This window comes from Staurois parvus, unplaced genomic scaffold, assembly GCF_062004578.1.
Source record: "Staurois parvus isolate SC_StPar_1 unplaced genomic scaffold, SC_StPar_1.0 ptg000155l, whole genome shotgun sequence".
NCBI classification, from domain to species: domain Eukaryota; kingdom Metazoa; phylum Chordata; class Amphibia; order Anura; family Ranidae; genus Staurois; species Staurois parvus.
The window spans coordinates 15,270,225-15,296,310 of record NW_028317951.1 but is presented as its reverse complement, the minus strand read 5'-3'; the positions used below and the strand labels follow the sequence as shown (position 1 = coordinate 15,296,310).

Below are 26,086 nucleotides of genomic sequence, written 5' to 3'. Positions count from 1 at the left end.
CTCTGCAACAAAAATTTCCATGTTAGTAAGATACACCCAAAGGTTTATTCATGTTTAAAGGGATTCAGACCCTGCCAGGTTCCTCATTGGCATCAGCTGATTGATATTGCAAAAGTCACTCCCATTCACGTTCACTTTGCACATGGACACAGACAAACTGTTATTTCTTCAAAATAGCACAAGGTAGGAATCTGCAACAAAGTTTGCTGAAATACCTGCAATTTACATCACCCAGAAGGGAATGTTTTTTTCTCAACAAAAGTGGAGTAACTTTTTAACAACTTACCTTCTGTAGAACATTATATGATGTCCTAGGGTTTCAGTGCTTATAACAGGATGATGCTTCACCTGCAGGTGAAAATCAAAATTTTCAGCTGGTGATTTCCTTTACAGTAGAAGTGATTTGAGTGGCTATAGAGCCACTTAATCACCTCTACAGGCAGTGGAAGGGACTGCCCCTTCTTGCCTTCCGCCAACTCTCATGGGTTCTCCCATCCAAGCTGGGATACTGGGACCACTCCAACCAGCAGGATCTCCAGCAGTGAACAGTGAGAGAGGAAATAATGTTGTTCCTCCCCCTCTGTGAGATCGGAAACTGGAAGCGACAAATAATTTGTAACTTCTGGTTTCAGTTTTTTTGCATGTACAAGCATCTGATCAAACCAATTTCAATGTGATCAGATGCTTTGGGGGCCAGGGGTGAGATCTTAGGTCTAATAATTAAAATTTTTAATAAAATAAAAAATTCTCCTTTATAGTTAGTGTGTTTTATTATTTGAAGCATTTTACACAATAAGTAAAAACGTCCAAAAAGCAACTTTAAAAAATGTAGTAAAAGTAGTAGTGTTAAAAATTTGATATTTTCAACCCTTTTTTCCATTTTATTAGCTAACTACCTCTAATAACAACAATATACACCAATTAATACGCAAAACAACACAATTCCAAAAACGGGCTGGCCAGTTGAGGTAAAAAATGAAGTTAAACAAAGTCTAGCAGGGAATTGCAATACTATGTGTGAAGGTTCAATAAGGCTAGGTTCACACCTTAAAGGATATGCTCACCTTTGGGAACATGTTGCATATTCCACCTGTTTTTAAGGTGGAACATGTAACATACATGTAACATGTTCCCATAGCGCAGCTGCCCCTGCCACCACCCCACCCCCCGACAAATAGTATGGGGAGAAGTTTCACCATACTATCTGTCAGCTATAACACATAGTACGCCCGCACTGCCCCATCATTCATTCACAGACTTCCGCGAATGAATGGACTGCAAGTCCCAGCAGCCTTAGAGGCTGTGGGCTTGTAGTTTTCAGTCACCTATCAGAGCACTGTAGAGCATCGTGGAAGTACATTGAAGCTTCCTGTCAAAATATCTGCTTGCTTGTACATCGCAAACAGATATTCTGACAGCTCTGCAGGAGACCTGCATAGCATCAGTGATCTACTGATCCCTGGTGCAATGCTTTACAGGCTCCTTTGGACAAAAATAATAAATGCACATTTTTTTACCTGCAAAAATGTGCATTGATTTTTGTCCAAAAAGGTGAAATTATCCTTTAAGGGCTCCTCAAGCTGCGGTTGTGCAAAAATTGCAGCTTATTCATTTGAATGGGCTGTTGTGTCTGTGTTTCATGCAAGAAAAAGGTTCCTGCACCTTTTTAAAAAAGCAAACTTCAGGAAATCAGTTGCTGCATTTTCACATGCATGTGGGTGCTGTTCAGAATGAATGGCAGCCCCAATAATCTGCAAAAGATTTACACACTATTCCACACCAGCAACCACCCGCACATATGTGAACCTAGCCTTAGCAGGTGACAGGTAGCAAGATCAAATCTTTTCAAGTATATGGTAGAAGGTTATCATGAAGTTGCTGGGTGGAGTAAATTAGAATAATTACAATTTCTTTCAAGTGTTTATCCTTTTGTTTTGAATATCTCAGTGCTGTGCACTACAATTATGCATTTTTCTTAATTTTTTTAGGTACAAACAATTTAGTTTATGAACCTAAAAAATAAGTGTATCAAAGTTAAATTGAACTTGTTTACGTATGAATTAAAGATTTTCCATTCATTAGCTATTTCATTGGGTTAGGGCAGTGGTGGGCAACCTTTTTTTTCAACTGAGCCAAATCTCGCCAAAACCACGATTGAAATTTATTTTGAGAGCCACATTTTTAAAACTGAAAATACATCCCCCATATAGTAATTCATCCCCCATAGTAATTCATCCCCCATAGTAATTCATCCCCCATATAGTAATTCATCCCCCATATAGTAATTCATCCCCCATATTAATTCATCCCCCATAGTAATTCATCCCCCATAGTAATTCATCCCCCATATAGTAATTCATCCCCCATATTAATTCATCCCCCATATAGTAATTCATCCCCCATAGTAATTCATCCCCCATATAGTAATTCATCCCCCATAGTAATTCATCCCCCATATAGTAATTCATCCCCCATAGTAATTCATCCCCCATATAGTAATTCATCCCCCATAGTAATTCATCCCCCATAGTAATTCATCCCCCATATAGTAATTCATCCCCCATAGTAATTCATCCCCCATAGTAATTAATCCCCCATATAGTAATTCATCCCCCATATAGTAATTCATCCCCCATAGTAATTCATCCCCCCTATAGTAATTCATCCCCCATAGTAATTCATCCCTCATATAGTAATTCATCCCCCATATAGTAATTCATCCCCCATAGTAATTCATCCCTCATATAGTATTTCATCCCCCATAGTAATTCATCCCCCATATAGTATTTCATCCCTCATATAGTAATTCATCCCCCATATTAATTCATCCCCCATATAGTAATTCATCCCCCATAGTAATTCATCCCCCATAGTAATTCATCCCCCATGTAGTAATTCATCCCCCATATTAATTCATCCCCCATATAGTAATTCATCCCCCATAGTAATTCATCCCCCATATAGTAATTCATCCCCCATAGTAATTCATCCCCCATATAGTAATTCATCCCCCATATTAATTCATCCCCCATATAGTAATTCATCCCCCATATAGTAATTCATCCCCCATAGTAATTCATCCCCCATAGTAATTCATCCCCCATATAGTAATTCATCCCCCATATAGTAATTCATCCCCCATAGTAATTCATCCCTCATATAGTAATTCATCCCCCATATAGTAATTCATCCCCCATAGTAATTCATCCCCCATATAGTATTTCATCCCTCATATAGTATTTCATCCCCCACAGTACTATTCCCCCCCAAGTAGTAAGCCAAGTCCCCTGTGTCAATTCACTTACCTTTGCTCCTCTCGCCGTGTTCCCGCGCCGTTCGGGTCTTCAGGGCGGACTGTGAGAGGAGCCTAGCTCCCCTCCCCTCACGTTCGTCACGCTGCCCCGCCTACACACATCCTGACAGCCACATCCGCGGGCCGGATTAAAAGGTCCGCGCGGACTTTTGGGGCGGCCGACAGAGAGGAGGGAGGGGAGCGGGCGCCCGGCACACAGAAGAGCCGCATTAGAGTGTGTAAAGAGCCGCATGTGGCTCGCGAGCCGCGGCTTGCCGACCACTTGGTTGGGGGAAGTTGAGTCTGCTTCAGAAAATAGGGTGTGTGATAGAATTTAAAAATTGTCACTTTGTTGACTTGCAGGTCCTGAAGGGCGCAGCCACATGTTTTTATGCCTTCATTGGCTTCGACATCATTGCTACTACAGGAGAAGAAGCAAAGAGTCCCAACACCTCTATTCCATATGCTATCACAGCTTCATTAATTACCTGTCTGACAGCCTATGTTTCTGTAAGTATCACTAACATTTATTTAATGCAGTAGTATGACACTTTTTTTGTTTTGAAATATGTAATTGGAATAATACTTTTAAAAAGAGTAACAAACAGAGCTTGTGAAACATTTTTTTTTATTTTCACTATTTAATTTAAATATATATCCTATATAAAGGTATAGTTGATGAGAAAATGCTAATAAGATAAAAAAAAAAGTGTTATGGTGGAATACATAGGTATATTTATATACTGCAAATAAATTGAAAATTGCCACATTTATGCAAAATTCTTTGTCCAAATAAGTAAAACTTTAAAAAGTTACATTGCCAGTTTTTCCTTAACTTTATTATAGGCTATGGTGCTAACCTTTGCATCTTAAAATATAAGAATTTTGGAAGTTTATTAAGCCCATTGAACAGTTCACTGTGTTACAGTTCATTGACCCAATGTTATACTTTCAGCATTTAGGACATCCCCATTACCAAATGTTGGAATACAATGTTCATGTATTTTGCAACAACTACTTCAGTGTTCAGTAGAGATATATTCTTCAACCAGTAGATGGCAGTGTTTATAACTTGTAGCTGCATCTAAGATTAAACTCTATGTCACTTCTCTACAATAAAATTCCTGTTTCCTGTTTGCAGAGAAGCAGCAGATAAACACGTGGACTGTGCACTATCTGTTCTGTAGGGCTATATACAGAATCTCTAACACCAAACTTGGGAGAGGATTTTCTCTTATGTAAAAAAAAATTGTATCTACATATCCATCTTATGAAAAGCATCTGTCTGTACATTATTTTAGCAATTTTACTACTTTGCCATGTTGAAGTGCAATCTTACTTTTTTTTTTAGGTCAGTGTTATATTAACATTAATGGTTCCTTACAATATGATTGATTCAGAATCACCACTGATGGAGATGTTTGTAGCCCATGGATTCTATGCTGCTAAATTCATTGTGGCCATTGGATCTGTAGCTGGGCTTACAGTCAGCCTGTTTGGATCCCTGTTTCCTATGCCCAGAGTCATTTATGCTATGGCTGGTGATGGGTTATTGTTCAGGTAAGCAGTAGTTGTGACGATTGACACCTGTTTGCAATAATTCATCTATTCAAAGATGCATTTTGAACTTTTCTTTTTCAATTTTAGGTTTTTGTCCCATGTCAGTTCCTACACAGAGACTCCTGTGGTGGCTTGTATTGTCTCTGGATTCCTTGCAGCCCTTCTGTCTCTGCTGGTCAGTCTTCGGGACCTGATAGAAATGATGTCTATAGGAACTCTCCTAGCATACACCCTTGTTTCTGTGTGTGTACTTTTATTGCGTTACCAGCCTGAAAGTGATATTGATGGTTTTGTCAAATTTCTGTCTGAGGAACACACCAAAAAGAAAGAAGGAATCCTTGCTGATTGTGAAAAGGAAGCCTGCTCTCCCATGAGTGATGGCGAGGAATTCTCAGGTCCTGCCACCAACACATGTGGAGCAAAGAACCTGCCCTCTCTGGGAGACAATGAAATGCTGATTGGCAAATCTGATAAGGCCAACTACAATGTGAACCATCCAAACTATGGAACAGTGGACATGACATCTGGAATTGAAGCTGATGGTTCTGAAAATATCTATCTTTTTAAGCTGAAAAAATTTATTGGACCAAGATATTACACAATGAGGATCCGTCTTGGCTTGCCTGGGAAAATGGATCGACCGACTGTTGCTACCGGTCGAACAGTGACCATCTGTGTCATGCTTCTGTTTGTTTTGTTGTTCATCTTTTGCTCATTTATCATATTTGGTGCAGATTACGTATATGACCAAGTATGGTGGGCAGTCCTCCTAGTAATTTTGATGGTACTGCTAATCATTGCCCTGGTTTTTGTGATTCTTCAGCAACCAGAGAATCCCAAGAAGTTGCCATACATGGCCCCATGTGTCCCATTTGTTCCTGCATTTGCAATGATGGTCAATATTTATCTTATGCTTAAACTATCATCTGTAACATGGATTCGTTTTGCTGTCTGGTGCTTCGTGGGTAAGTTATTCAGTACTTCCAATATTTTGATAATGTATACATTTGCATACGTTGCACTGTTAACATCTCATTACTTGGCTAGAAGTGTGTGTGTGTGTGTAGGAACATTCCAATTTTCTTAAAATTCTACCTTGTACACTACAGAGAATTAAGCAAGCAGGGTTTCTTATACTTGAAACCCCTAGAGGGTTCCATCAGAGACCGTTATCATACTGTAAAAACACTAATAAAACACTAACGCTCCTAAACGCTCCTAAAGACTTCTGAATGCTACTAAAATGCTACTAAAAATGATATTATCAGCATTTTTTATCCAGCGTATTTTGAGCTTAAAAAAACGCTAGTGTGCATTGAGCCTCAATGTTAAACTTGATTTTATCTTATCTAAATGATAAATAGCTACTTTTAATTAGCAGTACATACCTCAGTTTACCTTTCTCCATAATTACCTGGTAATAACCAAATAGTAGAATCAACATGTGGAAAGGATTTGGAGTGCTTAAAGTTGTAAAGGTATTTTTTTTTAAATAACAAACATGTCCATACTTATTTACTTACTCTGTGCAATGGAATTGCACAAAGCCACCCCGTACCTCCTCTTTTCAGGCCCCCCACCAGCACTCTGGGCTCCTCCTCTCTATCTAGGGCCCCCATAGGATGCCACTTCCCATGGGGGCACCTGTGTGTGCTCACTCCTGAGCCTCACTGCTGCCTCCATTGACACAGAAAGCAGGACTTGCCCCACACCAACCCGCAGCAGATGTGCACAGCACTGGATTGAATGAGGGATCAGGTAAGTAAAAGGGAAGGGGGGGTTAAGGGACAATACTAATGCCTAAACATATTTTCACAGTACTTTAATACAAGGACTGCATTAAGGTTAAAAATGGTTAGGCTTTATAACCACTTTAAAGACAGATGTTCCCTTTCTTTGGAACACATTAAGCGGTAGCTGAGTAGTTACATCACGCATGACATTTAGCAGTTGATTTGAGATTATATGACCTGCTGCAATCTTTGCTTCTCTTGAATCCTCTAAATGCCACAGACTGGCAGTTGATAATGGCCCCTGAAATCAGAGAATTGTAGTGTGAGAGCAATGGAATACTGTAATGCCAGGATGTAACCTAAAGAAGATATTAGAGGTTCTGTGACTAGTGAATGTATTCACACAGTCCAGAGACCTCTGCTTTTACAGGATTGTCACAATCTCTAGAATCCTTATGTGTAATGTCTGGTGTGGGTACATCATTCTAGATATTAATGGTACTCATATTATCTTTACATATTGCTACTAGGGCAACGCATTAGGAGAAGATGGTTCTGCTAATGCATGTCACGTTAAGCAAACAGGACTTTATAGTTTAAATTTGGTTGCTCTTTGTCCCCTGTGGAGCAGAGGACACCTTGTAAAGGGCACAGATGTCTCTATTACATCTCTTCCAGTTGTATTAATTTCAGGTTCACAGGTGTAGATAGCAATTAAATATGCAGCTCTCTGCTGTAAGCATTTCATCTCCTTAAGACTTTGGCTTGCAGCTGTGAATAATAAAGCATGCATATAAAATGTTGCATGAAAGAGACACACACATAACAAGCAAATAATACATCATTTTTCAGTTACTGTAAAATAATTATCAGATCTCTTGCTTCTATAGCCAAGGACTCATCAAACAGAGTTCACCAGAGCAGATAGTTGGAATTTTAATTTGGCTTATGCATGCCAGGGCTCACCATGACTTGAACAGGCTTCATTAAATTTCTATGAGCTAACTTTGCTCATATACCATCTGGCACTGCTAGACCATAGGCTTCTCTGCACATCAAGAGATTTCTCTACCCCTCATCATACATATTTCATTTCTGAAGCTGTCAGTGATAAAATCATTTAGCATCACAATCAACAATATAATCCTGATGTGGTAAAATATCATAATGGCTGTTTATAATCAGCAAGTGAGCATGTGTACTTCTAGTACAAAAACACAGTTACGTAAAATGAAAACATGAGAAGGGAAATGAGACGTGGATGGGTTCTTCAGGTTAATTTGCCGTGGTACTTTCACAGTTCATTGTCTGGATATCTTCCAGAGGCTCATTCATTTAACATGAATGCAGTAACCAGACATCAAAGGAATTTGCTGTCATGTGATAATGTTTAGCAGGTTGAGGGGTAGTAGGATTTTTGTAGGTACATATTACTGGATCAATCTTTCGGAATGTTCTTGAAAGAGGTGTGACCCTAAAAGAGCATTAGGAAAATCAATCATTATGGGGCTCTTTGGGCCTCCATGCAGCATTACTTAAAGCTGCAGCCTGTGTCCAATTACACCAATAGCTTATAGTGTGGTCTACCAATCGTTTTAGTTGCAACTTTTATCATTTACCTACTTTTATTTTATACTAAGCATTTTCCAGAAGACATCGCTATTTGGATAAATTATTATGAAACCAGAAAGTGAAAACTTTATTCAATTGTTATTCAGGAATGATTGGTTAGAAGCCCAATAGACCATGCACTAGCACATTAAGGTCTTCAGGAGTGGCTATATGTTCTATATTCTAGGAAAACAATACTGATCTCTCTTTTAACAAAGATTTATATGAGAGGTTTTTTTTAAGATATTCAACCTATGACACCTTCTTCCATGCCTATCAAGCTGACTGCAAGCACAGCAGGCAGTGGGTTGTCTAACTGTCACAAAATTCTGTCTGAATGTCTGTATTTGGAATTTAACCACTTAATGTGTGACAATCCCATCTACATTCAGGATGCAGAAATTCCTGGGAAGGTTGTAGCAGGCTGCACAGAATTCTTTGTTATATAATTTTGCAATAAAATAATATGTTCAAAATAATTTGTTCAGTATTTCATCAGTAATATTTTATGTGCAGTGTTATGTGGCTGACATTGCAAAAGTGGCCACTGAGGGCTTTTACTGATCATCTATCACAGTGGTCTCCAAACTGCAGCCCGGGGCCAGATGTGGCCCTTTGCTCATCTTTATCCGGCCCTTGGGGCACTTTTCTTCCCGCTGATAAAAGGCACTAATCTACCCACTGACACCAACAGTGGGCCATTTTCCCTCCCACAGACACCCACTGCTGTCTGGACCCATATAAATTGTCTTGAAGTTATTCTTTTGCATGAGAGAGACTAATCGTTTTTTTCTTTGCTTCCTTTACTTTCCTTTATTATAATCTGACTCTAAAACAAAAAAGAATTGAATAAACAAGCATTCAATTTTACTTGGTGATCGTATGCGGAAAGTGGTAATTAATAATGTCTAATTGGTTATTCACTAAGACATATCTTTGCTTACTGGGCACTTTAATAAAAAAACACCTCTCCAGTGCTCCAAAGGAATAGTTACCAGTCTAGTGGTAAAGATGTCAGAAGTTCAACTTGTCTCAAAACATGATCTTGGCGGTGCAACCCTCCTCAGACTGGGAGATCAAACCTCAAACTAGAGGAGAACACACAGGGGGCACAAACAGCACATTATCCAAGATTTATTGTTAAAATGTATAAAACCGATAAAATACTCACAAACAACAGAAGAATAATAGCCACTAAAGATCATCGAGCATGGTAGCAGAGTTCCCAACTGACAGTGGAGTTGGCACGCTGATGCTTTTCGGGGACGTGTCCCCTTCCTCAAAGCTGAAGAAGCTCTAGCTTTTGCAGGCTTTTATTCTTCTGTTGTTTGTGAGTAGGTTTTCAGTTTTATACTTTTTTAACAATAAATCTTTGATAGTGAACTAGATGTTTGCGTCCCCTGTGTGTTCTCTTCCAGTTTGGGGCACATTTAATACCTGTGTAAAGTTAAAAAACAGGCAGTCAGTTGGGTTTGAACTGTCATTCTAAATAATATTAGAAGATGAAAACAAAGATCATTAGAAAATTGACAGCAAGTTCCTAAAGTCAATGCCTGTCTAGGAATAATAATACATAATTGAAAAAACTATAGAAGACCCAGTAGTTTGGGTGGTCACTACTAAAGGTCTAATTTCTGAGAAGTACGCCTAACTGCTAGATACAATTCTTCCTACATTTCTATTTCTTAGTAGAAGGAGGTGAGAAACAGACCTGGGGCCCATTTTAGACAATATCTGGAATGATCATTTTCAATCCGCACAGCTGGTATCACTTTTCATCCTTAGCAGATTTTCCCTGAATTCCTACATAGGATTGGGCTATGGGACAGCTCACTGCAGTACATATAGCCACTCTTAAGGGAATCCTATTCACCTTCTCTGTTTCTCTGATGGTGCCCCAAACTACAGATGTACTGGGGGGTGATCGAAACTCTTAATGAACTTTTTGTTATTAATCTAGCGGTGGAACTGCTCCCCTATATTCTAGGTTTCTACAGTGCTTCACTTAAAAGATGATAAATTAACCTTACATGTTCCACCTGCTTTAGAGTAGAACTTGTGACAATGCTGCAGCCACTCCCCGGAACACCACCCCCCCCTGAGACAGCAGTATGGGGAGAAGTTCCCTACACAAGCTGTCATTTTTTAAACACGGTGCGGTGTGTGGGACTCCACCCACATGACAGCATCATTCATTCACAGAGTTCTGTGAAAGAATGAACTACAAGTCCTGACAGCCTTAGCGGCTGTCGGCTTGTAGTTCTCAATGAACTACCACGGTGCTATGAAGCGGCATGGTAGTTCATTGATTCTACCTATTAGTATATCTGCTTGATCGTACGGGATTTACGGGCAAGCAGAATCTGACAGGTCTGCAGGAGACCTGCATGGCACCAGCGATCTGCTGTGGTTTACAGGCTCCTGCAACCAAAAATAATAAATGCACATTTTTTACCTGCAAAAAATTGTCATTTATTATTTTTTTGTCAACAGGTGAACTTATCCTTTAATTTAAGGATGACTGTGTATCTCTGGCTGTCACTTGAGCATTTTTGTTGCTTGCAGGATGCTAGCACTAAAATTAATATCAGTAACCGCTCCCTCTGTGGAGGAATGGGTATTAGAATTGAATAGATGTTTTTTATTTGAAAAGAATATACTTCTTACAAAATGCAATGCTTAAATTTGAATCCGTTTGGTCTCGCTGGACAGAGCTGATGTGTCCCTTGCTTGCCTAAAATTGGAGTTGCATGATTCTTTCTTTTATTGTCAGAATACCATGTTTTTACTCTATGCTAGTGTAAACTCCCAGTGCTATGAGCTGTATGTTATCTTCTCTTTTTTTCTTCGCTGTGCTGTGTGACAGGGTGTCTCTCTGTGCACTCTATAAAACATTTTACTTAAAAAAATAAATAAATAAAATAAAAAAACATAGAAATAACAAAAGAATACCTTTATCTTGTCTGGTAGGCTACCATGAAATATGCAGTAGGAGAACATTTTTGATGGTGTATGTATAGCTAAAACAGATCTTCTTTTTGTCATTTTGCAGTAGGAAAGGTTTAAAACCCCTACGAGGGTATTTTTTGCTGCCTGTGCCCTGCTGGGGAAATTTCCCTTCCTATCTTGTAGAAGTAACGGGAATTGAGAGGAAATTTCCCATAAGTGAGAGGAATTCACACCATGTAGTAGTCATTAGTTGTCCCAAATGAAAAATTTTTCTCACCTTACCCTCTTACTTACCATTGAAAACTTTATGCTTTATCTGCTTTCTGCAGTAACATTTTTTGTGTTTCTGTAGGTTTGCTGATATATTTTGGCTATGGAATGTGGAACAGCACCTTGGAAATCAGTGCAAGAGAAGAAGTACTCCATCAAAGCACGTACCAGCGATATGATGTTGATGACACATTTTCAGTCGATGATGGTTACTCTTATGCTCCAGAAGAAGACAAATCCCAAGATTGGGGAAATGCAGAAACAAAAGGCTACTACTATCAGCAGGCAGCGGAAGCACAAGACAGCAATCGGACAAACACCAGATCTAAAACTAAAGGCAAACATAAGCAGGACTTTGATGCACTGATTGCCAATGAGGAGTTGGACTACCCTGAGGAATAAAAGTAACACATTGTATTTATCATTTACCACAACTGTGGCCTACAGTACAAGGATTTCTTGGGCCCTACACAGGGGTTTCTCTATCTCACACAGTGTACTGCTAAGTTGTAAACAAGTGTTTAATAGTTTGCTGATTTTCATACTTGTTTGGCTTAAATTATCTGGCATAAATTATCTTATATTAACTTATTATATTTTAAAGTCGTTACAGTGAATTGAAATATGAATTGAAATGTTTTATTTGTGTTCTTATGTATGCTGTTTGGATCAGGCTGTTAGAATTTGGGCAAATGTTATAATGGCAATATTGCACTGACATTTTATTACTTATATACAGGTATATTTATAAAAACAAATTGCTTCTGAGCATTCTATGTAGACCAAGCAAAGCAGCATAAACAGAAAAAGGAAGAATGAACAACAGTGAGGTTTACTTACTTTAAACATCCAATCCTCTATAGGGCAAAAAATTATTTGTATTTTTTTCTCTGCACCTGATTGAGAATTCAAAGCGAACACAGCTGCACAAGCCTAGGTGAACATTCTTTACTTCTTTAGTAAATAAGCCCCTTACAAGAGCAAAGAAAAACTAAAAGAATACAATGCAGTGTATGAAAGTAATTTCAGAAATGTTATAGAATTCCTTACCCTTAGATTTTGCAGCACAAAATGGCTTACATGAACCAAAATCCTGTTCCATGAGGATTTGTATAAAAAAATTGTTAAAATACCTGTACATTAAGAATATTTTCCAGTACCAGCTCTGTTCAGTGCAGTCTTTTCTCTATACACCCAACACCAGACACATCAGTATTCTGAGTGTGTCTTATATCTGCATCCCCTCTTCCCAACTGCTAAGTCCCTAGTGTGTCCATACAGCTCTGAAGGTACACACTAGTGACATCGAGAAAAAGAAACCTTGTGGTGCTGCAACCCCTGAATTTAATGTCCACTGGAACAGGTGCAGTAGTCTATGTCAGGATATACACTGTACATACCAACAGACAAACATCTGAAAATTGGAAAATCCGGCACCGACTTGGCTGATGATAAAATAGTTCAAGCTTTATCCAGTATCCATCAAAACATGAAAGTATCCATCATATAAAAGAAATGACGCATTTCTGCCCCTGTCTTAGGGCCTTAGACATAACTAGTGACATAGTCTGTGAACACAGAAGTGACAATTGTCTAATATTCCAGCAGCAATTGTAGCGCTCCAGCAGGCTGACAGTTTAACGGGCTGCCTTTTTTTGGGGGTACTATCCAGTGTTTATGGTTGTTATTAGTGGAATTCCAGGCTTATAGCTAACTAAGCTTAAACCTGCTCCCACCCCATTTCTAAATCCTATTCTATCTACCTTGTGAAAGGAAGATGCTTGTAATTACCTATTTTCAGGAGCACCGGACCAGTCACATGATCTACCCAGTAGCCGGCTTTAATGGAGAGGAGAGAGTGCTGACAATGGATGGAATGCATCTGTGCTGATGTCACCCATAGGCTTACTACTGGGCATTTGTTGTTCACTGTCCTCTTCTTCCATGAGGTCGCCGCTGTGAGCCGATCACATGTTTGAACCGTAGCGCTCTCAGAATACGTAAACATAAGCATCTTCCTTTCACAAGGTAGTTATAGTGGGATTTAGAAGGGGGTTGGAACAGGATTAAGCTTAGTTAGCAATAAGACTGGAATTCCACTTTAATAACATGAGGTTCTGGTCCACATTTTATAAAAAAGCAGAAGCAGCTGCACCTTTACCCCTAGAAATGTATTATATTTTAATTTTGACCTGAGGAGCAGGCATTGACCTTTTTGAAAACCTATGGGTTGAAAATACTATGTGTGCCAAATGGTTTGGGGAAGTTCTACATGCATACATTCATTTTTTTAACATTAGGGATACCAATCCTTACCACCAGACCTGTTGCTTGCATACAGCTGAGACAGATACATAGTCAATTGAGTCCAGGCAGTCAACAGACAGAACTCTGAAGGCTACAAATTAAGTTAAAAGGTATTCCCCGCTGTTAGTTAAGGTGTCTACAGATATTTAAGCTGTGCATGCATAATCCAGCCACAGATCATTTTTTGTACTGTAGGTTAACCTCCACGCTTACCCAGAATATCTGTTCCTATATAGAGGGGAGAAGGACAACTCTAGAAACACCCCCAGAGCCTATATCAGGAAAAAATATTGGCACTAAGGAAGGCCTGCAGAGATGTACATTTTCTGATCCTTTGTAAAAAGGTGGTTTTGGCAGTCTCTGATATCTGTAGGCACTCATTGGTATAATGGCCAACTGAGTAATGTGTTATGTAGCTGGACATCTACAATGCCTGATGTTGACTAATTATCAAGCTTTTTTGATGAATCAGATTAAAGAGCAGTAGTAATATACATAATGCAGTAACCTATTACCTCAAAAAGTCAGTTTATTGAATTGGTATTAGTGAACGATAACTTCCAATCTGTTTAAATGGTTACTGCACTGTGTACATCAACACTGCTTTTGCACTGCCTTAGTAAATACGACTGTATATCCTATTTTAAACTACTGCTGCTTTTGTCAAAAATATTTTATTGCAGGAATATGCTATGGTATGGGTTATAAGTGACTTACAATGAGACAGTTACATAACCTGACTTTTGTACTGCAACCCATAGCAACCTATGAAATATCAGCCTTTATAAGTTATATGTATTTAGGCTGTTGATGGATGACTTAAAATTGGTTGTATGAAATACTGTACATCTTTTCTATTTATAGGGAATATTAATGATTTTCCTATTCTGTTCCAGTATGGTTCCTTGTAGTACAGGATTATTGATGATATTCAACATTTGAGTAGCAGTGCAGTTTAAGTTATTTTCACCTATATGTTACATTTTATTTAGACAGTAATTATATACCGTAGTTTTATTTTTAGTTAAACTAAAACATTAAATATCAAAGCAAATGAATATTTCTCCGATATACAGTATCTAGTTACACATTCATTTTCTTGTACATTCCTGGTTTTTCACATTTTATGAAGCTGGTTAAACAGTTTTAATATATTTTTACATGGCTGAGAGTATTTTTCAAAGAAACAATTGTAATTGCATGTTTGCTTTGTTTTTTTAACTGTCTTGTGATTTCCTGCCTCTGCCTTGACGTTCATAAAATTTCAGTTTGTGTTGCAGCATTGATCTGGTCAAACCCCAGTCTTTTTTTTACTGTTATCAATTAATAGATTGTCTGTGTCTTTTGCATTGCTAATATGTAGCGCTTGCACAACATGAACTCATTTAGCAAACAGCTAAAAAAGTGATGGTGATGTATATACAGTGCTGAGACACAAAACAACAAAGTTTTGTCTCTTGCCCATCCAAACTTTGGGACATAATTATAAAATAGTGAATGTAATGTTCACATACCTTCACTGTTGGTAAATCAGTCACTGTAATTTAAAATGCACTGAAAGATTATTACACTTTGCTCTTTTATTCTAATAAAAACCTGAAAACTGTGAAAACATTTAACCCTTGACCATGAACAGATGGATGAACACAAGCTTGCTCAGTGAGATTCCATCTTGTATATTTTATTAGAATCAGTGAATTAGGATAAATTGCTTTAAAGTGCATTAATCTGCAAGATAACTGCCAAACTATTGCAGTACCCATGAACAAAAAAACTAGTCAAGGAATGAGGCAACACAGCAGGAAATTTCTGACTTGACTGTTTAAGCACACAGTCGAAACTGACAAAGCTCTGCTCAACCGGCCGTTGGGTGTGTAGGTGCATGGCTCAGAAGAAACTAGGTAGATGTTTGTTAACCAAATACATGTTCTATCCTATGTTCCAGAGCACTGCATGGGTGTAAAGCAGCAATTCTAAGATCATCCAAGATCACTAGGGGATGGTTGCAATCCCTAGAATTTGTGCTGCCCTAGTCATAAGCTTAAGCAGTCATTACACAAACCATGGATGTTCAAATTAAATTTTTCAAAAACTAGAACCAACGCGTTAGGACATTTAAAGAAGAAGTATATTTGAAATACATTGCATTAATTAAGCTTGTACCTATCAAATGTTGTTTGTACTGATTATTTCATGTCCAGGAAGTGCAATTTATCCCAAACAAGAGGTAAGAGACAACTATATTTATTCTTGCCTTTGTTTAATTGAAAACACAATATGGATTATTTTTCTTATTGTCCATAGTATACACAAGTAGAGGCACACATATTTCCAGAAACAGAATTACTGTATATAAAATGTTTTTTATACCTTGATGTTTTGGGGGGCAGCCCCACAGTTTAGAGGGGCAAATCAGGACTGGCTTCAGGTGAGAGACAAAGAAGGATTTGTTTGGGAGTGGCAATAGATTTTAGACACTTATTAGGTCGTGCTGATGTGGAGAAGTGTAGGTTTAGCAGTGTCCATATAGCAATTGGGTTGCTCCCTCATCAGGTACCTTGGGTGATGACTTGACCAAGTGAGGGACTTTGGGTGGTAACTTGAGGTGAAAAGAAAAAGGAATAACAAAAAGACCAATCGACGAGGTGGTTAAGTCAATAATTCTGCAAAATTAAGCCCTGAAGAAGAGGGATTTGATTATCCCTAAAACACGCTGGCTTTCAACTGATTATAAAAGTCCATTGTTTGCACCTTATCACCTTTGTTGATTTATCTTTGTGGTGCTCATTTTCTTCACTTCAAAGTGGAAGATGGCTTAAATAAAATTAAAAACATAATAATTTCTGTTTTTAAGAGACTTTTTCCACCCAAGTTCTAACTAAACACAGTTTTCTGTCTACACAAATTCCATTCTGATACTGCAGGTAGAGTCTTAATAGTCTGACTTGCTTAGAACAAAACAGGAAAAACTCACCTCTAGCGATCCACAATTAAATATTTCTTTCACAATTGTGCCTGTTGTTTCTCACATGGTTTACTAAGAGATATACAGAGAACTAGTGTGATATTTAAACAAAGCTACTTATGCTAAAAACGTTCTTTAAACATAAATGATTAAAATAAAAGAATTGCACACTTTTATGCTGCTTGCTTTTCTATAACATGACCACTGACCAGCACCATTATTTTTAGTAGTGAAAGCATTTAAATAAAATTTGTTAGATTAAAAAAAAGAGTTGCAAGTGATATGTCAGCCATTGGAGTGTTATGTGACCCCACCATTTGCCATTCAAATGCTTTTGTCAGAATCTAGGCTTTTCTGTTCCATGCTACAACTTTATTATTGATTTATCTTGTGTTTCCAAGAAGAAATGAAAAGGGAGAGAAAATCAACCAATGTTCCTTAAGCAGTTCTATGCTAGTTATTGTATGTAGGTAGTTATTGAAGACAGCTTGCACTGTGGGCCCACAGGCAAGATTGGTATTTGCAAGAAAGCCTTGTGTGCCTAAGAAAAGTTGTGGTCTAGTGTCAGTATAGATGGGCAATTAAAAGAATAATGTGACATACTAATCATGTTTAGTGATAAAGACTTACCAAACAAGGCATGAAGTAGTGAAGATCCTTAATGAGAAGATCATTCTGACATTAAAGCAGAGCTCCAGTCAAAGCTAAAAAAAAAAATAAAAGTCAGCAGCTGCATAAACTGTAGCTGCTGACTTTTAAAAAAAACACACACTCACCTGTCCCTCGATCTAGCGGTGTCCACACCACAGCTGTTTTCACTGGCGGTCCTCATGAGTGGTGCCTATTGCACATGCGGGACCTTGTGAATGGTCCTGTAGTCTTCTGGGATCTATCGTGTGTCTAAGAGGACTATGGAGGGAGGCCAAATTCTGCTTCTGATCACCTAGGCGATCACAACGGAAGTGGGAGCTGGTACGTGTCAAAATCGGGTACCCACACCCCCCCATTCCCCAAAGGTGCCAATTCTTTGCGGGGAGTGGAGGACAAGTACTTAAAGCAGAACTTCCCCTTTTGGGTGGAGCACCACTATAAGTCTGTACTATGATGGTGCATTTTTCAACTATGAGAAGAATGATGTATGGTGCTCCACATGGACTTTTAGCAAACAGTGGTAATATGAGGGTCTATAAAGGGACCAAGATTTGCTACTATAAATATGAGACCTAAACATCAATATCCTTCTTGCCTATTTTGTCAACCTTTCCTTAAAGTGGAATTTTACCCATAGCAAGGAACATAAATTCCACATTAATAATTATTCTACCAAAATTAGTGTGTGCTGTAAATTACCTCCTTTTTCGTCTTGCTGGAGGTTGCCATTTAGGCTGTCAGCAGATCGGTGTCTACATTTTTGGTACAATGCCTAAAACTAGAGAGCAAATGAGCATGTGAGGAGCAGGGAGAGACAATGTACTACTGGATTTTAAACAGTAACATGCAATGGTTTACATAGATATACCTTCAAAAGGGACCAGCCTGAAGTGATCTAGCAAGACTTAATTTTCTGACTACAGTTCCACTTTAACCTCTTCCCACTGGAGGTACGCATATATGCGTCATCTCAGTGGGTTGACTTAACATCAAGAGGCAACATACATGCAACCCTATGTAAACCCCTCTCTGTGCTGAGAATGCACACCTTGCATGGTCCCAGCACAGTTACCGACAGGGACTGGAAAGCAGCTTTCTGATCACAGCCAATCACAGTGGTCACATGACCCAAATGCCCGCCTCTGCCTCTTGGCATTTAAGAAGCCCTTAAAGGGCCTGTAGCCATGGCAGAAAGGGGTTAACTGTAGATTGTGTAGCTGGTTCTGTTTATCTAGCCGCCCTAACAATACCAAATCGATGTGTGGCCAGGATCATTTATTTCCTAATAGAAGAACTGCCATTAAATGAAGGTCATATTTCAAACATGTCTGTAAGTCCTGTTAGGAGTTGGATACAGACAATGACCAGTACCTAAGGCCCATAGATAGCCAGAACAATTGTGTGCATATTTTTTACAACATCCTATTACCAATAAGGCTACAGATCTAATTGATTATTAAACTAGCTAAATAATTGTATACATGTAAATGCAGTAGTAATATACACATTTTCAGCTAACAGATTGAAAGACCTTTCTGAAAGCATTAATATACCCTAGTTCATAGCTCCCAACTGTCCCTGATTTCGAGGGACTGTCCCTCATTTCGAACAAAGTACCTCTGTCCCTCCTTCCTCCTTTGTCCCTCATTTTGGTCTGATCTATATAATTGTATATGAAATGAACTATTTATCTATCAAAAAGTGTTTTAAGTGCTAAACTTTCATACAATTTCTAAATTGCTGAATTTGTAAATTTCAAAAGCCAATATAAAGGAAAAGTAGTGGTTAAAACAAAAGCACTTGTGGGTTTAAGCGATCATTTTTTTCGTATAATTCTCCGTTAGGGGGGGGGTGTGACAAGGGTGTGTCCTACACTAACATACTTTTTGAATAGGTGTCCTTCCTTCCCATCTCAGAATGCTGAGAGGTATGTTAGTTTTTTTATGTTTTTGGCCTACAGCTTCTCTGCCATAATTCCATATGGGGACATTGCCACTGACACACTGGACATTGATGGCAATGCAGCTCTTGGCATATTTTCCTTTTAATTTAAATATAATGCAGCTGTACTACAGACTGCATGTGTGTGCCTTCCTCTATTATGCAGTGCGTATGTTTGTATACCTTTATTCTTTCAAGATTATTGAACGGCAAACATAATGCCAGGCTTAATAAAAGTAGTTCTCACCATGAATACAAATTGTAAATGAAAAATCCTTTAGAGGACATTAGCTATTGATTCATAAATCCTTGGCTTGTCAATTGCACAGCATTACTAATAAGGGAAAGAGATAAGATGGGCAGAACATACATCTGAAGACATAAAAGTTTGTCATTACTACTGCCGAGGAGGATTCACCAAGAAAATTTAGCAGAGGTTGTACATCTCACATTACTTATTGCTCCTTCCTGGATTGAATACTGTTAGAAGGGACTTAAGTATGGGATCTAATCTGCTGCAACCTTCCAAGCGTTGCTGTTTAAAAAGCATGATTCAGTTCCTTGTTTTTCTTTTGTAATTTTTTTATATGCACATTTAGGTATTTGCACTAGCAAATGTTTTACTCTGGCACATGGTCAAGTGATCACATTTAAACTGGTATTAAACCCAAAATAAAAAATGGAATTATAGTTTACCAGTTCTTAAATATAGTGGCTGCATTAGCTTTCTTTCTTACTCTTTTTCCTTTATTTTCACCTGGTGATCCTGTCAGTGAGTCTGTTATTTTTCAACATCCTTCAATAGACCAAGATTTTCAGCAACATTGGAAATTATAGTGTGGAGAGAATACATTTAACACTGAGAGAGGTGCTTTCAATGATCAGCTTTATCCCAAAAGGAAAAAAGCTGTTGGTGTATCTGCTTTGGCATTAAATTGTTAGTCCATCTAAATCTGCTAGTGCATCTAACACTACCCAGTCCCCAGATTGACAGTATTGGAGTCTAAAGATGTCTCAGTTGTTCCACCATTCAGAGCAGAGACAACGTAAGACAGGAGTTGTCACTGGCAAGATCACCAAGAGAAAAAAAAAGAAAAGCCTAACAAAACGAAACTAATGCAGCTACCAAATCTAAAGTTTGGAAAGTTGTAATATATTCCATTTTTGTTTTTGGGTTTGGATACGCTCAAGTAAATATATACCCCTAAAGGTAGAGTCAAGTAATTATAAGTGTGGATAAATGTTTCAAGTTCTAGCTTTATAGCATTTTAACAATGTTTCAAATTTTAATGTAAGAAAAACCCTTTATGTAATTGTTTGCTAAACTCATATACATGTCCTACTTAAAAATGTAAATGATACTAGTTTACTTATTTTATATACAAAAATTGTATACTAAATGTTACAGAAGTACTATATTATTTATTTGTAAGAAATATATCTTTAAAGTGTTACTAAACCCAGGACCCTGCATTCACTTTATCTGATCTCCCACAGTACACACAACATGGAAGTGCAATTAGTTTAGTAAATATAAACAGCTAAATACCTTTTATCACCAGCAGTTTGAGCAGTCTTGTGTCTTCAGCTGAGCACTGGTTAAAGCTTGTAGGAGGATTTTTCCTCAGGAGGATGGAAATCCCCTGACCTCTGTCTGGACAGTGCTGATTGGCCCTGTGCTGATCACTAGCACTCTCCCAAGAAAAAAAAAACTTCCCTAACAATACACACCAAAGTGAGCATGTGCTGAAGGTCACAGTTCAGTCTGTCTTATCAGCGTGGGCATTTGAAGAAGAGGAGGGCAGTGAAGAAAAGATCAAACAGCCTTTTTACACAATGCTGAGGATTTACCCCCTAGGTTCCATAGTAAGTATAACAAGCATGCTTTACAGCATATACAGGCTGATTTTACTGTTGTGGGTTTAGTAACACTTTAAAGCCCAACTAAAGCTTCATACTTTTTATCGCTTTTAAGTCCTATATTCATGTTCATTCTGATTTGTCATGATTTTTGCAGGGAAATACTTTACAATGCCTACACACACACGTATGCACGCACGCACGCACACACATACACACATATCCACATCTAATTGGCATTATGGGCAGCAGCAGAGGACAGTCTGTTTCCTCTTGTACCAAATTGTATTGTAACTGTTATGTCTACCTTCATTTTGTAAAGCACTGAGCAAACTGTTGGCACAATATAAATCCTGTATAATAATAATATAATAATAAGCTGCCAGTCCTCAGCACTAAGTTAACAATTTGATGTCTTCAATGATGCACAAAATTTCATCCAACACTGAATTTTTAGTATTAACCATAATGTTTAAGTCTGCTAAGTTAGTTACCAATAGGAGACCTACTGCAACCATACTCCAGCTTAATTACTATACTTTGGTTCTAAGCTACAGTGATTGTCCTTGCATAAACCTATTTATGGCCAAATTGTAGATGGGATTGGCTGTTCTGCACTCCGACCAAGTAACTGAGTCCCCCTAATATTTGTCATCTTAAAGTGCATCTAAACCCAAGAACAAAAATGTAACATATTGAGGTGTGCATTTGTTTTGTTTTTGTTTTTTTGTCAGGGCTTTTTCTTTACTTTATTTTCACTTAGTGACTTTTTCAGTAACACATGTAGGGTGACAATGCTCTATCACCTTACTGTATCTATGAAGGAGCAGCATGGTCACCCTAAAACAGAACTACAGAATTCCCCCACGATCCCATAATATAGGGTGAGGTGTTCTGTAGTCCACAGAGAGAACTGGGAACTATACTGATTGGTTTTATTCAGCAGAAGCAGAGAGCTCAGGAAGCTTACATGATTTCTAGCAGTATTTTTGCACTTATTAGATACCGGTAACATACATTTTAAATGATTTTTATGTTTCCAACAACAGCTCTTCAATTTCTAGATGTGAACTAGATACAGAAGGTGTTATGAACTCCTATTCTAAGGAAGCTCTTTCTGCTATAAATAATGCAATGTGCACTTAGGCTTCTTCTGTTCTGCTCTGTTGTAACTCTAATGGGTGAACTTTTCATTCACATGGGAAACTGGGTCACATGGCTTTTCCCTGAGTCACTGGTAGGTATTGTCATAGAGGCTTCAGATACCAGCTATTAAGTCAGAAGCTGCAGACTTTTGAGACTGCTTGTTAAGGGGAAAAATTATTGTTATACTAGTCAGATGTCAATTTTCCCTAGGATAAGTTAGGTTCTGGCCCTGGAACTGTCCCAAAAAATGATCAGCTGAACCATAACATCCTTTATCTAGACTAAATGTATGGTATTATGTTCTCTTGCCTCTGTTCAAATGTATTAAATATTGACTTAAACTATCATTCAAATTTTAATGGGTGTACAGTGATTCATGATTCTTGAAGTATTGCAAGTGCTGAGTCTGGGTGCACTAGCTCAGCAGGAAAATGGTTTGGGGAATTTAAAATGTGGACAACTCAGGACTGTTAATGATAGAAGACAGAAAAGGAGCCTGACACATGTCTTTCATTTCTGAAATAATCCGAAATAAATATATATATATATATTTCTGGTTATTTCAGAAATTAAAAGCATGTGTCGGGCTACTTTTCTGTCTGCTGTCATTAACAGTCTGTATGTATGTGTATATATATATATATATATATATATATATATATATATATTATACTGCGTGTGTATATAAATATATATATAGAGAGAGAGAGAGAAAGTGAGAGAGTTTATTGCAACTGCAAGGAGACTTAACTAGTGATCGTTAATTTCAACTGAGTTTCATACTCGACATATGTACTAAGATTAGGGACAATATTTAGCCCGACAAAGACGGGTGATTTCCATGTATTTGGTAAAGTCCACCGCATGCAGGATGATTCTGCTAGCATTTTGTAGTTCAGACAAATAGCCAATGTAGCTAAATGATCTTCAGGATCATACTGACATAGTAAGATTTTTTTCTATTAGTGGTGGGAAATAGTAAACATATTTTATATTCGCCTTTTGAAGATATTTACCAAAATGCCATTTATTCACCTGTTACATGCTGCAAGTACATGCCATTTGCCTGATAATGCTGCAAATAAATGTGGTAAGTAGTCAATATAAACTAAACATAACTTAAGTTGTAGTTTACTTAGGAGAAGCCCTAGAAGTCTGCAATATTTGGAATATAACTGGTGGTAACTGTTCATTTTTAAAATGATTAGCTAGGGAGGAATAGAATGCACATGTAATAATAATTAAATTTCCAGTTATTGTGCCTGATGCTTTAGTATATAATGACCTCCTAAACAACATGTGTGAGCGTTAACTGCAAGTTCTAGTTACTAAGGCACTAAAAACCCAGCCATGGCATGCAAATCAAAGTTACAGTGCATCATTGCCCTCAAAACAAACGTCCCTCCTCTCCACTGCTCATCCAATTTGCTACAACTGTATTGCTTTTTTTTCTTTTACCTTTTTTTTTCTCAAAAGATTACTGTCCCATGCACATAATTTTTAGGTGAATACAAACACTATGTTCCCTGAACCTCCTTGGATATGCATCACATATCCCAAGAGGCATTTTCTTTCATTCACCAAAGAAGGAGGGGGCATGCCTAGCGGCACGTCATTGGGAGGCGTTGGCCAAGAACATGGCGGCGTTGGACTGCAATGGTGGCAGAAGAAGAGAGGATCTCAGCAGGACAACACTGGATTTACTGGGTGGGCGAGTATCTGAACTGTGCAAAATCCGCAACCCAGGTCTAAAAAAATTGGGGGGTGGGGGGTGAAGATCCTTTTTTTACAATATTCAAGGCTAGGCACCTGTACTGTTCTATAAGTAGATGAAATCAAACATTTATTAGAACGTGCTAAAACTGTAACTGACACTGGAATCAGCACTCAAACATAGAAAAGCATGATTCTGCATCATTTCATCATTGCAGAAGGGTCCCTGTTCAACTTCACTCACACCAGCAGTGTAGTACAGTGTACGAATAGAGGTAGACAGGTGTTTGGACTTATTTTGAATCCAATTACATTGCAATTAGTTTGTGTGCATTTGTCATGAGTCAGTTTCGAGATAATGAGTGTTGATAACAAGTAAAACTGGCCAAACACTGGTAGATTTCTGAACGAACATTCATACACTAGTAGATTTTCAAACAAACAATTGTGTGAACAATTGTACAAATATTTTAACCAGTACATTCATTTACTAAATTAATGTCATTCAAATGTAGTTCAAAATTTAATTTCATTCAATTTTGGAATGAATGGACTTTCCGAAATGAAAACCACATACACTGTTAACAATTTGTTTGTTCAAGAAAAACATTTTCATCCTGTTCTTTTGAATTTCCCTGTCACTGTGGTCGAAAATAAACATCGATTTGACCCCATTAGCCATTAGGAAATTGAGCAAACATTCTCAAAAAGAACATTTTCTAACAAAACTCTACTAGTATATGGCCAGCTTTAAGCTGTTCATCTAGCAAAGTGAATTCTCACTTTAGGAAGCATGTGTGCACTTTGCTAAGTGAATGAGAGTGAATAAGCTGAACCTGCATTCACTTTGAATGACCAATAATGTGCTAGGAAATATCTTTTTAAATTTTTCTCGCACATACACAGGTTCACTGTGTCACTAATATTCACATAGCAAAGTGAACATACGCTTTAGTGAAAAACAGTGTGCAGTTCATTAACAACAGTCATTCGTTACCTAAAAATTGACCAATAGCAATCAAGTGCAAATGCAGTGTAAGGTCCAGTGTGAAGCTGACTTCTTTAGTAAATAGGTCCTAGACCAGAGGCTGACAGTGTATATGAAGACTTGCAGGTAGTCGACATCTACAATGGCTCATACTGGCCATTCTTGACCAAATGTATTTTTAGAGTAAGAGTAAGGTTTACTACAAGTAGTACTGCAATGAAAAGCTGCTGTTCCCATTAGCAGCCCTCAAATGGCTATTATTTAGCTGAGTCATTGGTATATAGCTCCTCACCGTTCTTGTTAATAACTGTGCCCCAGTGTTGGGAATACATGTTCTTGCTGTCGATTTGTAGCTCTGCAGCTGGACAATCCCATGTTGCCTGTTCTCCAGCTTGGCACTCTTATTGTGAATATTGTTTTATGTTTCAGTGCCAGCTTGCTCTTCTACATTGATTCTGGCCTTCTCTGTATCTGATGTTTTTGTCTATTCCTGTAAAGCACATGGACTCTTTGTTGCTTTCTTTCTGCAATTGACAATGCTATATTTGTTAGCGGTTGTTATTTTTGTGGGTATACAACCCATTGGTGCACTGGACAATGGGGTATTGTTGTGTAATCTAAGGGGAGAAATGAATTATACGCATTTATTATGGAGTGACTTATTTACAAAATGATTGTGTGTTTAATCTGTCCATCTGAAGCTACTGTCTGAAAATACAGTTTACCAAAATGTGTATATTTTAATAAATGCATAAAGCTTTTATGTGTGCTTTTTATATTTAAGCAAGTTCATTAGTTTCCAGATTAAAATACAAATCACACTTGTTGACTTTTTATCTAAGTTAATCAAAATGATATGTTATATGATGAATAAGTGTTGGGAGTGGAGCACATAGTTCAATTTAGTCTTTCACTTTGCAGTGCTTGCCTATTATGCCTTCTCAGAGCTAGGCTGAAATATCACAGTTATATCAAAGTACTGGCATTAGTTACAATTTCTTTAACTCTAGTTTTACAGTGTGTATTCAACCAAATAAATGTATTATTTGTTATTATTACAAGTACTTATATATAGCGCCATCAATTTATGCAGCGCTTTA

The 26,086-nt window shown here is 37.9% G+C and overlaps 1 protein-coding gene across 1 annotated transcript in view; it reads left to right on the top strand.

Moving 5' to 3' along the window:
* SLC7A14 (solute carrier family 7 member 14) overlaps positions 1–25,747 on the top strand; it is a 125,240-nt gene extending 99,493 nt beyond the window's left edge. The window contains exons 5-8 of the mRNA XM_089675490.1: positions 3,656–3,802; positions 4,644–4,852; positions 4,940–5,817; positions 11,498–25,747. Coding sequence (XP_089531616.1) covers positions 3,656–3,802; positions 4,644–4,852; positions 4,940–5,817; positions 11,498–11,817 — 1,554 coding nt within the window. The 3' untranslated portion in view covers positions 11,818–25,747. The remainder of the gene's footprint in view (positions 1–3,655; positions 3,803–4,643; positions 4,853–4,939; positions 5,818–11,497) is intronic.
* Positions 25,748–26,086: the final 339 nt, after the last annotated feature.